At 53.4% G+C, this 12,977-nt stretch overlaps 2 protein-coding genes across 3 annotated transcripts; one reads left to right on the forward strand and one right to left on the reverse strand.

The window, feature by feature from the left end:
* The first annotated feature begins 606 nt into the window (after positions 1-606).
* On the forward strand, positions 607-9,104 carry NRGN (neurogranin). 2 transcript variants are annotated; one of them, XM_009247204.2, is made up of 4 exons: positions 607-766; positions 6,197-6,423; positions 6,663-6,683; positions 7,105-9,104. In XM_009247204.2, the coding sequence occupies exons 1-2, from the start codon at positions 752-754 to the stop codon at positions 6,416-6,418; spliced, it is 237 nt and encodes a 78-aa protein (XP_009245479.1). In that variant the 5' UTR covers positions 607-751; the 3' UTR covers positions 6,419-6,423; positions 6,663-6,683; positions 7,105-9,104. The 2 variants fall into 2 exon arrangements, with proteins under 2 accessions (XP_009245479.1, XP_009245478.1); XM_009247203.2 differs by having other exon boundaries at positions 6,666-6,683.
* On the reverse strand, positions 8,135-12,950 carry VSIG2 (V-set and immunoglobulin domain containing 2). Its single transcript, XM_002822645.4, has 7 exons — positions 12,772-12,950; positions 12,117-12,274; positions 11,394-11,601; positions 10,406-10,564; positions 9,343-9,462; positions 9,093-9,237; positions 8,135-8,371 (listed from the first exon to the last, which is right to left on the reverse strand). Exons 1-7 carry the CDS (start codon positions 12,830-12,832, stop codon positions 8,239-8,241), a joined length of 984 nt encoding a protein of 327 aa, XP_002822691.2. The 5' UTR covers positions 12,833-12,950; the 3' UTR covers positions 8,135-8,238.
* Positions 12,951-12,977: the final 27 nt, after the last annotated feature.

Here is a 12,977-nt window from a genome sequence, read left to right on the forward strand (position 1 = left end):
GCAGGTTGTATCTGCAGTGTCTGTATGTTGGAAGAAGACCTGGGAAAATCATATGTGGACATGTGGGGCTTGTGAGCTTTCGTGAGGACGCATGCCCATCGCCAGGTTGTACCAACAGGTTTCTCCGTCTGTAGCAGGAGTGATGATGAGACCTTTTTACCGCCCGTTAGGGAGCCTTTCTTTGCGGACTGAAGGGGAGTGAAGTTAGAGGGAGCCATATTTGGGACTCCTGCTAGGTTGTGGAAGTATGGAGGGGTGGGTGAGGGGTGCGTGGTTTTCTCTGAGCGGGAGTAGGTGCTGTGCCCAGATGTGGGTGTTTGTGCTCGGGGTGTCGGGGGCCTCCTTCTGCCTACTCCGGCGTACATCTGCCTGGCAGTCTGCCGCCTAGCAAGCCAGGGGATTGCGCCCGGGAGGATGGAGTGTGTAGGAGGCTTGGATACAAGCGTGTAGGCGGTGGGGCTGGGGCAGGAGCGGGAGCGCGGCGGAGAGAGCCGCGAGAGGGCGTGGTCCTCCCTCCACTTCTCCCCGCCCACCCTGCCGGAGGCTGCTCCTGATTGGCTTTCCGGCCGCGGGGCTCAGGTTACATTCGCGAGCGGAGCCGAGCGCGGGAGACCGGACCCGAGAGCAGAGCTGCTGTTTCGGCGCGGGTCGGCTGCCGGCCGACTGCCCCAGAGCCCCCACCCGGCACCACACAGACCCCACCCCCGCCCAGCGCCAGCCTTCGTCCCCGCCGAGGACCCCTGACACCAGCATGGACTGCTGCACCGTAAGTTAAAGGGCCCGGGGGAGGGGCACTTGGCGGGGTCTGCTGCGAGAGGCGCCTGAGAAAGCCCTGGAGGGAGAGAGAGGGATGGAAGTGGATGCGGAAGACCTAGAAGCAGAAAGAAAAGGGGTCCTTGCCGAGACGTGGGTGGTGGATGGCGGAAGGCGCCCGCCCGACTTGGAAGCCCTAGGAAAAATGCTCCTCAACTCGCGGGGGCGTCTGAGCGCCCATCCGCTAGACAGCCTAGGCTGGACTGGGAGCTCGGCAGGGCTCTGCAAGAGGGGAACTGCGGGTTGGATGACAGGAGGAGCTTCCTCCCCAGTGAGACGCTGGAAACCATCGCCTGGAGACACTGCAGAGACTCCTTTCTCCCGTCTTTCGGCCCCCACCCCGTTCCCCATCCCACTGCGCCGCCGTCGGTGGGCGGACAGGCTGATCCTCATGACCCTCCAAAGATCGCCTAAGCGCCCTGTGCAGCGCAGGCTGGTCCATATTGGTTAGCTCGGTAGTGATGCTGGCTGCAAAGAGCCTAGTCAGGGTGGTTCTGGGGAGGGGTTGTCCCGGCCCCCAAGGCCTTCTCGCTCGGAAGGGGCTGGGTGAAGTGACCGCGAGAGAGCCCTGCTGGCGAGGGAAGGAAGTGTCTGCAATTTGTCAGCGCCCACGCGGAAACCTGGGTACTGCAAGTGCCCAGCGCCCGAGGGGGTTGCTGCTAAGGTGACTCGGTATGAAAGCGCCTGGCATAGGCCCTGGCTCCTGCCTCACTGGAAGAGTACAGTGATCATACGTATATGAAATTTATTTGTTTGCTTATTTATTTTTTGCCTCTGCACTTGGAGAAAGACTATTCCAAAGTCCTTGTATTTTCAGTCATTCAGCCAACCAGCTAATGATACACCAGGTTACTTACTGACTTTGCCACCTTATGGCATAGTAAAGAAAAAAAAGTGGGCTTTGGAAGGAAAGGATAGCCCAGTTCTATAATAGGTGAGACTTTCCCATGTCTGGGTACCAAGAGGCAGAGAAAACTTAGGGGCAAGTGGTGGTTGTTGCGATTTTAACTCTTATTAGTTTCAGTAATAGTTGCCAGTTTGTGAATGCCTGCCCTGTAGCCAGCACTTTATATTTAATCATCGCAACAACCCTGTGAAGTAGGTATTTCACAGAATTGCCAACTGAGGTTTAGAAAGTTAGATTTTTCCAAGGAAGCATGACTCCTAACTGTGGAGGCAGAATTCAAACATAGCCCTGTCTTCTTCAAAGAGCTGTGGTTTAACCTCTCCTCTAAATGTTTACTGATTATAAAAGTAATCTGCTCATAATGGAAAACGTAAAAACTAGAGAAAAGTATGAAAAACAAACATGTCAGTCACCTACAGTCTCACCCCCTGGAGAACACCCCGATAACATATCTCCTTCCAGCCTTTTCCCTCTGCTTGTTATTCTACAGGAAGCAATTTTTTGGTTGTGAAGGGAGAAATGGGCTCCTCATGGAGGTTCCTGGGCTCCACTGAGGAAGAGCCCCTCCTCCCAGCAGTATTGTATAAAGTAGAGAAGATAAATGGATGGTGGGTTCTGGGAAATGAGCTGGGGGGAGGGGAGAGGTGAGGATGAGAGGGGAGTATTGCTGGGGAAGGGGAAGTGGGTGACATGGTCACTGGACAGAGGTGAGTAAACAAAGAATCCAAGAGGCCAGGGAAGGAATGGAATTGGTCTTCTCTGTGTCTGCAATAGTCATTAGAGTAGGATGTGGGGGTCCCTGCCTGGAACTGTTGCTCTTGAGCGCCCAGGGAGCCATACTGAGGGATTAGCAGACATGGTTGAAGTCAGTGTCCCTTAAAAAAGGAGAGGCTACCCACCCAGAAGGTGAAGAAGAAGCAGATACACAATTATCTCCGTGGCCCAGGGCCTGGGGCACCTCCTCCAGTGCACCCTGTGCACAGGAGCCTTCCCAAGTCATGCCCTGTCCTAGGTCCGCAGGGCTAAAGGGCTGAGCAAGAGAGAGCACCATTATCAGACTGTGCACGAGGGCAGGAAGAAGAAGAAGGAGTGATGTGTGGAGGGTTGGGGAAGGGCAGGGCTGGGGGTGGGCATTTTCCTTCCCTTTCTGTGGAGGGCTGGACTCAGTGCTGGGAGAGAGCTGAGATGTGTAGGAAGAACAGCATACCTCTTGGGGGCTAGAGGCATGTCCCTCTTCATCTTTGATTCTGGAGCTCTCCTCACTGACTGCATCACCTGGTGTTTGGGAGGAATCTAGTCCTGCCTTATTCCTGTTTCTCCTTGGTACAGAGGCTCAAACAGAAATGAGGAATAAGAAAACAGATCTGCCTATTTTTTTAAGAGACAGAGGAATGGTTTTTTATTCCTGTTGATTCAAATATTGCAGTTGCTGATTTACATAGCCATATATATATATGACTTTTCCTGCATTCACCGCGCATGAAAAAGCACATGAAAGAAACATTTTTTTTTTTTTTTGGATCCTCCTCATTTCTTTTGCTTAGTCTAGTTGGCTTGGCCCTGCTGAATTCATAGAAATAATTACCTGCCCTGAGGCAGTGGCTAGCAGCAGAGGCTACTGAATCCCATCACTTCACTATTTGTCAACTGAGTGACCTTAGGTAAGTTACAAAATGTCTCAGAGGCTGTTTCCTGACTTCCAAAATGGGGATTAAATGAGGTAATATATGCAAAGGCTTAGCACAGGGCCTGACATAATAACAAGCAGCAAGCAGGGGAAATCCTTAAAGCTATTTGGATTTGGGAGCTGAAGGAGACTTTATTCATTAATTGTGGCTGAAGAAAATGAGACTCTCAGAGATGAAGTGATGTGCCCAGTTGGGACAAGGAGCCTGGGCCCCTGCTTTGCTGACCAGGGCACCTTCCACCTCCTCCCTCCCAGAAGTCCCTAGTTCCTATGGAACTCTCAGGCACACACCAGCAACCTTGGCTTTGGAAGGCACCAGCCAGGCACCATGACCAATGAACCTCTTCCCAGGTCCTTTCAATCTCCTTCCACTTCCACCTGTGGACTGGCCACCTGGCAGCTCTGTCCTGAAAATTCAGCTGGCAGGAGAGGGAGCTGGTTCTGGGGAGGAACATGGAGTGTCGGGGGTGGCTTTGCGGGCTATTCCAGGTTTCCATTCTGGATCCAGCTGGGGCGGGCGGTGACAGCAGGTCGGGTCTAGCGTGGTTGGAGGCAGATATCCCTTCCTCCACTCAACCTTCCCACTCCTCCATAGCTGTGAGGCCGAGGAGGAGAGGTAGGTCAGGAATGCTTTTTTATGGTTGTCACCCTCTTTTGAGAAGAAGCCTCACTGTTCCCTGAGGATATCCCAAGAAAGACTTGAGCTCTAAGAATAAAACATTCCAAAGGAGTCTTTTCTGAGCACCCTAGACCTGTGTTTGGCCTCTCCACAACCATACCTGCCTGTGACTCTTTTTTTCTTTCTTTTTTTTTTTGGCTCTTCTACCAAAATGTAACTCCTTTTAACTGTGTTTAAATCGATGGTGGGCATCTTGAGCACGAACTGAAGAATGTGAAGCCCAGGAAATAAGGCTAACCTTGGGAAACATGGCGAGGGGAGCCATTTATAAGCCGGGGCTTGGGCATCTGGAGTTTAAGCTTGTGCTCCTGGGGCAGAATCTGGCTAGGACAGTGATCACTGAAGCCTTGCTCATATCCTGTCCACTTCTATGAACCGGATGGATGATGGCAGGGAGAGCGAATGTGCAGAACTGAATTACCATTATTATGTGAAACCTTGGTCATCTTGTGTCCTAGAAGAAAAAGATAGTCAAAGCAGTGGAAGACTTCATGAAAAAAAAAAAAAAAAAAAAAAAAAGGAGGCAAATTCCTAGAAGCCAGAGAGCCAGATCAAAGGAGAAACATCCTTCTAACTTCATAGTAACCATCCCCATCCTGACCCACGCTAATACTGCAAGTAATGTTAAGCAACAAAAGGGCTCAGAGGCTGAATTCCTCTCCATTCCATAGCCTTTCTTCTGCAATCTATACCATCAATCCCCTCACACCTTCTACTTTCAGCCAGGGCAGGCTGTCAGAGAAACAGAAACCTAGTTTGGGGCATAGAGGTGGGCCTGATTATTATTAGGTTGAACCATATGAAATTGTTATTATATGACTACTTTTGGCCTGCAAAAATGACTATTTCACATTAACTTAATGTTATTTTTAAGACAATCATAAGAGCTACCATTTATTGAGCAGCTAGGTTGTGCAAGAGACTTTATGCATATCATGCTGTTTATTCTTCCCCACAACCCATAGAGGTGGATAGTATTATCCTGATATTTTAGAGGAAGGAGCTGAGATAGGAAAAGATTAGATAACTTGCCGAAGGCCACACACCTATAGCAAATGGTAGACCTTGGCTGGTTGGCTGGGCTGCATTTTCTTATCCTACAAAGTAGGGGTAAAAATATATTCTGGACTCTGAAATACGAAGGTTTGAATCTTGGGTCCACTGGTAACTGTCTGTATGACCCAGGTAGGTTTTTAAACAGTCTAATCATTAGTTTTATTAGGGGTAATGATAAAAAGGTACGTAATAGCTTTATTTTGGGGGACTAAATAAAATAATGCCTGTAAAACACCGTTATTGCACCTGGAACAAGGTAAGTGCTTAAGTGGTAGCTATCACCATAATTCCCTTCTTCCTCATAAGCACACCCTGGAAAGGGCTTCTTGCTCCTCCAGGTCTTTTCATTTTCTTTACTTTCTTTCTTTTTTTTTTTTTTTTTCTTGGAGTGAAGCCTTTTCTCTATCACTTCATCCAAATCATCTCCTATCTCCTGTGTTTGAGTTCATTCTTGGGCATTGGAAAATGAAGAGTCAATGGGAAAACAATCTCTGGGCCTCTAGCCTTAGGTCGGGGGAGGCTGGCTCACTGACTAGTATCCCCATCCTCTCCCTAATTCCAGCTGAGAGCTTTCTGCATTTCTACTGGGGAGAGGGCTGGCGGAGTGAGGCTTCTCCACCCTCTCCACGGAAAACCCTGGACTCAGACTGGGTCCTTCTGAGCTGGAGGTACCCTCTGAGAGCAGGGGGACAGGCGGCCACTCCAGGAGTGCCTGCTGCTGTTTTCCTTGCCCCTCCAAACCCACCCTTCAATCAGCTCTGCAGACCCCTAACAGTGCTGGTGATGGGCCTGGCTCTTCCGCACCCAATCCTGCCTGCACTTCTCTTTCCTGAATTGAGACATGACTGTCCACCTGGCCCCGAACCTTCTTCCCCTGTCGCTGCCCATGCCCCAGTGCGTGTCCTGCCATAGCCCTGCTCCAGGCTCGACATCCTTCTCTGCACCTCCCACCCCCGCGTCGCCATAGTCCCTGTCCCTCAGGGCTCTATTCCTACCCCACTCCCGCGGATCAAGACCCAGTGACCCCACAAGAACCCTCCTGCTTCGCTCCCAGGAGAACGCCTGCTCCAAGCCGGACGACGACATTCTAGACATCCCGCTGGACGATCCCGGCGCCAACGCGGCCGCCGCCAAAATCCAGGCGAGTTTTCGGGGCCACATGGCGCGGAAGAAGATAAAGAGCGGAGAGCGCGGCCGGAAGGGCCCGGGCCCTGGGGGGCCTGGCGGAGCTGGGGTGGCCCGGGGAGGCGCGGGCGGCGGCCCCAGCGGAGACTAGGCCAGGTGAGGCGGGCGGCGCGTGGCTGGCTGACAGCTGCCCTTCCCCAGCCCTCCCCAGAAGGAGCAGGGGGAGAATGAGGGCGGGTTGGAGGTGCAGGGGGCGTGGAGGGAGCTAAGGGTTGGGGGATAGAAATCCGAGATGGGAGGTGGGTGGGTGGGAAGAGGCTGACGGTTGCACGGATTCCAGGAGCTCACCTGTTTCTCCCTCCGCATTCTCCCTTCTGCCCCGCCCTGGACCGAAGAAGAACTGAGCATTTTCAAAGGTAATGAACACGGCCCCTAGGCGGCGGGGTGGGACCCGTGAGTGGGAAAAAAGGATCGAATCCCCAGCCCTTCCCTCTGCCCGCCCTCACCCCTCCCAGCCGGGGAAAATGCACCCTGCCCCTGCGGGTTTTCTGATACATCCAGACGCCCGAGGCTGCGACGGGGACATACCTGGACCAAGACATGCGCAGCCACCCCATTTGGCTGCACAAGCCCGGCCAAGGGGCAGAAATACATCGCGGCGCGCACACGTACCTGCCGCGGGGCTCATTTCAGCGCTTTGACTCGGGGTGGGGGTTCTGGGTGACTGGGGCCCCCTGGCACTCCCCGCCCAAAGAATCCTGGTACTGAAAGGGGGAAGGGAGCGGGGGAGAGGAAGTAGCAGCAGAGGGCAGGTTCTCAGACCTTTTCTCTCCTCAGTTCCCAAGGAGAGATGGATGCCGCGTCCCCTTCGCAGCGACGAGACTTCCCTGCCGTGTTTGTGACCCCCTCCTGCCCAGCAACCTGCCAGCTACAGGAGCCCCCTGCGTCCCAGAGACTCCCTCACCCAGGCAGGCTCCGTCGCGGAGTCGCTGAGTCCGTGCCCTTTTAGTTAGTTCTGCAGTCTAGTATGGTCCCCATTTGCCCTTCCACTCCACCCCACCCTAAACCATGCGCTCCCAATCTTCCTTCTTTTGCTTCTCGCCCACCTCTCCCCGCACCCAGCATGCAGCTCTGCCTCCGCAGCCTCAGTGCGCTTTCTTGCGCGCACTGCGGAGGGCGCCCTAAGCGTCACCCAAGCACACTCACTTAAAGAAAAAACAAGTTCTTTCGTTCTGTGCGCAGGTAAAAGGGGCGCCCTACATCTCCGTGCCACTCCCGCCCCAGCCTAGCCCCAAGACTTTGGATCCGGGGCGAGATGAAGGGAAGAGGGTTTTTATGGTTTCGGACGCCCCTTGCTCTGACCGGAACAGAAGTCCCTATCCCACACCTGCCTGTCACGTTCCCTCCCCTTTCCCCAGCGCACTGTTGAGGGCAGCCTCTCCAGCTCTCTTGTTTATGCAAACGCCGAGCGCCTGGGAGGCTCGGTAGGAGGAGTCTTCCACGGCCCCGCCCCGCCCTCGTCGGTCCCGCCCTTCCCCCCCCCGCCGGGCTCCTGGGGCTGTGGCCGAAAGGTTTTTAATCTCCGTGTGTGCATGTGACTGTGCTGGGTTGGAATGTGAACAATAAAGAGGAATGTCCAAGTGTTCAGAGGGTGCCGGGGGAGGGAGTTTGGGTGCACAAGGCCTCCGCTTGCAACTTGAACAAGTCTCCTTGGGCCAAACCAAAAATCAACAATCGGGGGCTGGTGGGGTGAAGTGGAGAGGCACCTAGGTTGAAACGTACCCCTTTGACCCAACCAAACTTCCTGCCTACCTTTTCTCGGATTTCAAGCCCATTCCTTCTCTTACTGTTAATACTCCGAGCCGCCTAGAGGAATTCGCCATACCAGCAGAAAGAAGAAGGAGACAGTATGGTACCCACAGACTTTAATTATTGATATTCCCTCTCACTGCCCTCAGGGATCGGGAGAAGTCACACAACCATAGGGAGCTTGGACTTGGTGGTCGTCATGGTGCTGGCAGACGAGGGTCTTTCCAGGAACCCCTTGCTAGAATCAGCCCTCATACAAGTGTGCTCAGAGATCCCAGGAGCGATGGCATCCTCCCTGATGGATATAGGCAAGTTCTGAGTGAACAGTAGAAGCCTCCTGCAGAGGAGGGCCATCCTCTAACCTGGGGACTTTTAAATTTCACTGTGCTTGAGAATAATCTGCAGAACTTTGGTTAAAATGAAATTTCTGGGCCTCATCACTCCCCAACGCACAACTCTAGGAAGGCTAGAAGTGGCCTGAATCTGAATGTATAACTAGTTCCCGGTGATTTCTGTCCAGGTAATCTGAGGACTCCACCTGGAGAAATATTGCTCTGATCCCTATCCCAGACCCTGACTGGCAGCTAAAGTGGATGACAGAGGCAGCTTCCCCTCCCCTTTCCTGATTTCCTCCACAGAAGAATTGAACTCAGCTGACTGCTCAGGACAAATCCATTTCCTGGCATCTACAAGCCACTGCTACTCCCAGGTGGTGAAAATATATGAAAATGCCTTCAGAACAGAAAAGTAAACTTTATGAAATATGAGGAGGGGCAGGGCAGTCCTGCAAACTGAGCTTCCCAGCCACAGCTTGTGGACCAGCCACTCCACCCTGTAACGCTTGCCTGTACCCTCAAATACACAGGTTATACTGCTGCCATCAGCAAATCCCAGGGCTGAACAACACCTGCTCCTAAACACACTGAACGATGTCGGAGTTTGAGGGTTGCAGGCACCCGCTTTTAACTCAAGCCCTTTCCTCCCTCCTTGTACCACCCCCCAGCCCTCCTGCTCACCGGAGGTCACTACCCCCATATGTCTCCTTGGGCTTCTTCCCCCTCTCTTTCTGGAACCTGATCAGGCAGAACGCAGCAACTGACAGCAACAGCACGCCCAGGAGCACCCCAATCAGAGCTCCGGCCACTCGGCCTTGGGAGGGTTCTAAGGAGATACAGGACGCTCAGAATTGCAGGCTTTCCTCGGCCCACCAGCCGACAGCTCCCCCAACACAAGGCTGCCGGCCTGGCCTCCACCCAGCATCCCTACCGGTCACAGAGAGGGTCAGCTCACAGGATGCACTGCCCATCTGGTTGGTGGCCACACAGCAGTAGGTGCCCGAGGAGGTCAGGGAGAGGTTGGTGAGAATGAGCTGGCCAGACACCTCATCTAGAGGATGAAGAGGAAGTGTTCCACCACTCATTCAACTCAGTGAGCAGCTCTATGAAGACAGCACATTTCATGTCATCCTTATAACAATCCTGTCAGGGAGCAACTAATTTTTTTTTACTGGCGAGGAAACCGGTTCAGAAGAAGGAAGTAGTGTGTCTGAGGTGACCCAGAGAGGAATTCCAAAGCTGCTACAACTTACCTGTTCTTTCCACCCTACATAGCTGCCTTTTTGGGAGGAGGAGGACTGCACACTCATAAAGGATTCAGAAACGCAATGGAGTCGGGGTGGGGTGCTTACTGGCTGATGTCAGGTTCCTGGTTTGGGGTAAAAGCTTGATTGCTAGAAACTGCATCCTGTAGGGTGGCTCTAAGCTGACACAAATGCTTTTCTAAACTGTTTACCTTTGCCTTAGAAGGCAGAGCACATACCAGGAAGGTGATCTGGGGGTGGGTCATTCATTTCTGGATTGATAAAGGAGTTTGCTGGGGCTGGAGAGAGAAGAACTGGATCCAGGAAGAGGAAGCCGAGAAACTAAGGCTCCTCCAAAGAAACTGGTTAAAAGATTCCAGCCAGTCCGTGCTACTCTGCCTCAGTTTCCTCTCTAGGAAGTTTGGAAGTGATCCATGACCCTTAGGAAACCTAAAAGAAATCTCCCCAAGGCAGACGGGTGGGCATCATCTGAATGCTGCCTGCCCTCTACTCTCTTCCAGGGTATCAGTAGTATATTCAGCTTGAGAAATACTCCCAGGATCATGCAGCCACACACTGCAGGAGGACAGGCAGGAGGGAACAATACAGGAACCAAGGAAGAGAGAGGGAAAGGTATAGTGGTTTGTCTCATACCCCTAGTCATGGAACTGATAATACCTGTGTGTGGGATTTAGAGCCCAGATTTGCCCAGGTCTCCAGTACCCTCTTCCTGATGCCCTGGGGCCTTACCTTGAACCATGCTGCCAGGAGAAGGTGTAGGAAAAGTTCCAAGACGCACCCAGTTGTACACTGGCTTAGGAGCCCCCTCGGAAGAGCTGCATCTCAGTGCAGTAGAGCCTCCCACAGAGGTTTGTCCACTCTGACTGCATAAGGGATTACTGGGGGGAACTGAAAAAAAAAAAAACCAGAAAGTTCCTCAGCAATCTTCCAACCCCACTCCCAACTCCATTAGGTGCTACATTCTCTACTTTAATACCCCTATCAAACAGTGGTCCTCTTGGGTCCACACACCACTGCATCCCCAGGAACTGAGGGATTTCCACTATTGGAAATTCTGATTGTTAGAGAAAATTCTTCTTCATGTTGAGCCAAAATGTGTGTTAACATAACCTCCACCCATTGGTTTCAGTTCCTGCTCTTTGGGCCCACAAAGAGAAATTAAAATCTCTCCTCCATATGACAGCCCTTTGGATAGTTGAATCCAGCAGTAATACACCCATCCTAGGCCTTCTCTTTTCCATCTAAACACTGTCAGTCTCTGATAGTTTTTCTGATTGCTCATCTCTGAACAGGCTCTAGTTTGGGGTGAGACAGAAGCTCTGAGCACGAAGTTGGTGCTCAGTAATAGGGGCCCTTGTTCCTTTGGTGGCCACTCCCCTTCTCTGCTGTTGACCTTGGGAGGGACAGAATCCAACTACCAATGAGAGGCTCCCCCATGATGGAGCTGCTGGGAGCAGGCTCAGATCCCCATGTATGGGAAGGACTTTCTCTCACACACTCTGTTATTAGGCTCTGATGGAGGAGATGCTCTCGGTGGAGGGTGGAGTTGGAGTATGACCATCTGAATTAGAAGACTTGGAAAGGGAGTATTTTCACTTGGGGCCCCCAGTGCAGTTGTGTGCTTGGGCTAAAAGAAACCAGAGATTTAGCAGGACCAATGCAAACCCCCCAAGTATGTGAAAGAGTATGTGGCTCGTGGATCCCCAGCCTGCCTTACCCAGCACAGTAAGGTTGATTAGCCCCAACCCATTGGTGTAGAAATCTGGTGGGTTGTTGACTTGGCAGAGGTAGGTTCCAGTATCTGAGGGGAGGACGTCAGTCAGTTTCAGTGTGGCCACGCCCACTGTGGGGGGGTTCTGAAGCAGGCTGACCCGCTTTGACTTAGAACCAGTTGGATACAGATGGCCATTGGTGAAGTACAGGATCTGGGGAGAGGCAGAAGACACACATATGTGCCTTTTTCTGCCTGGCATCAACTCTACAGTCCTTCCTCATCAAAGTGGGTATAAGAGGCCCCTGACTTACATCAGCCAGGGAGGCTGATACCCTGTAGCTGGAACCTCAAAGGTCTCTCTGTCCCCAAACACCACCCCCTTTCAGGTGCTAAATGGACCTGATCCATTGGTATCTCTCTCTCTCTCTCTCTCTCTCTCTCTCAAAGAGAGAGGCAGAAGAGGCAGCATATTATCTTGGTATCAGTCACAACACCTTAATGTCAATGGATACACTAAGGCAGGGGAGTTGGAAATAGGAGCTATGGGAGAGGAAAGGAAGATACAGGGTCAGGCAGACTGCAGCTCTGAAAAGATCTAGGGAGCGCCCACTTACCTTTTCATCCAAGCATACTGATCCCCAAACGCCCCCTCCCGACCCCATGCCCTCATCCTGGGCTCCTGTCCCTCCAGGCCAACCCAGCTTCATGCAGTCCCTCTCAGCTCACTGGATGGGACTCAGAGATGGGCTTCCCAGGCTGCACAAAGCTCCACTCCAGGGCGAAACTGTCTCCCACCGACGTGCTGTAGGTGCAGGTCAGCTCGGCTGTCTTCCCCAGGGGCGTGCTCAGCGGCTCTGTGGGTACCTTCACTTCCACGGCCAGCCCTGGGGCCGGGGACCAGAGGGAGGTGGGAACCCAAATTCCAGTGATCTGGAGGGTCGGGCCCACCCTCGGGCATCTACATTGGAAGCTGGGGGCTTCCTCCCCAGAGCACAACCCTCTCCCCTCAATCCAACCCCTCCCTTCCCAAACCCTGAGGTTTCCGGGAGGGGCCGGGTCTTTGTGGGTAAAAGAGCCGGAACCGGGCCAGGTAAGAGGGTGTGTGTGTTTAGTAGAGAAAGGAAAACACTAGTCCTGCGGTGGAATGGGTCAGGCCTGTGCCGCGGAGAGGCCCAACTCGCTCGCCGGCTTGGGGGTCTCTTTCCTACGCCCTCCGGGCCTTCGACACCCCCTCTCCGGCCTCACCTCAGGCGCCTTAGGGCCCCTGCGGCCCACGACAGCCTCATCTGGCCTGGCGGGGACAGAGTGGGTCCCGAGGAGCCGGGGAAGCCAGGCCTATGCCCCCCAGCTCTCGCCGTGGTCCCGCCCGGCCCCTCCTCACCACTCAGGCACAGGAAGCCTAGCAGGGCCCCGCAGAGAACGGGCCCCGGGAGCTCGGCCATGGCCGCGTCCAGCCGTCCTGTCCTGCTCCTGCCACGTGGGCGGTCAAGGTCGGTCTGGGTGTCGGGCAGGGAAGGGAGCACCCAAAGGCAGCCGCCCGGGCTGGGCAGGAGCGAGACTGGTATCTCAGAGCAAACAGGGGAGAGG

This window comes from Pongo abelii, chromosome 9 (genome assembly GCF_028885655.2).
Source record: "Pongo abelii isolate AG06213 chromosome 9, NHGRI_mPonAbe1-v2.0_pri, whole genome shotgun sequence".
In the NCBI taxonomy this organism is placed as follows: Eukaryota; Metazoa; Chordata; class Mammalia; order Primates; family Hominidae; genus Pongo; species Pongo abelii.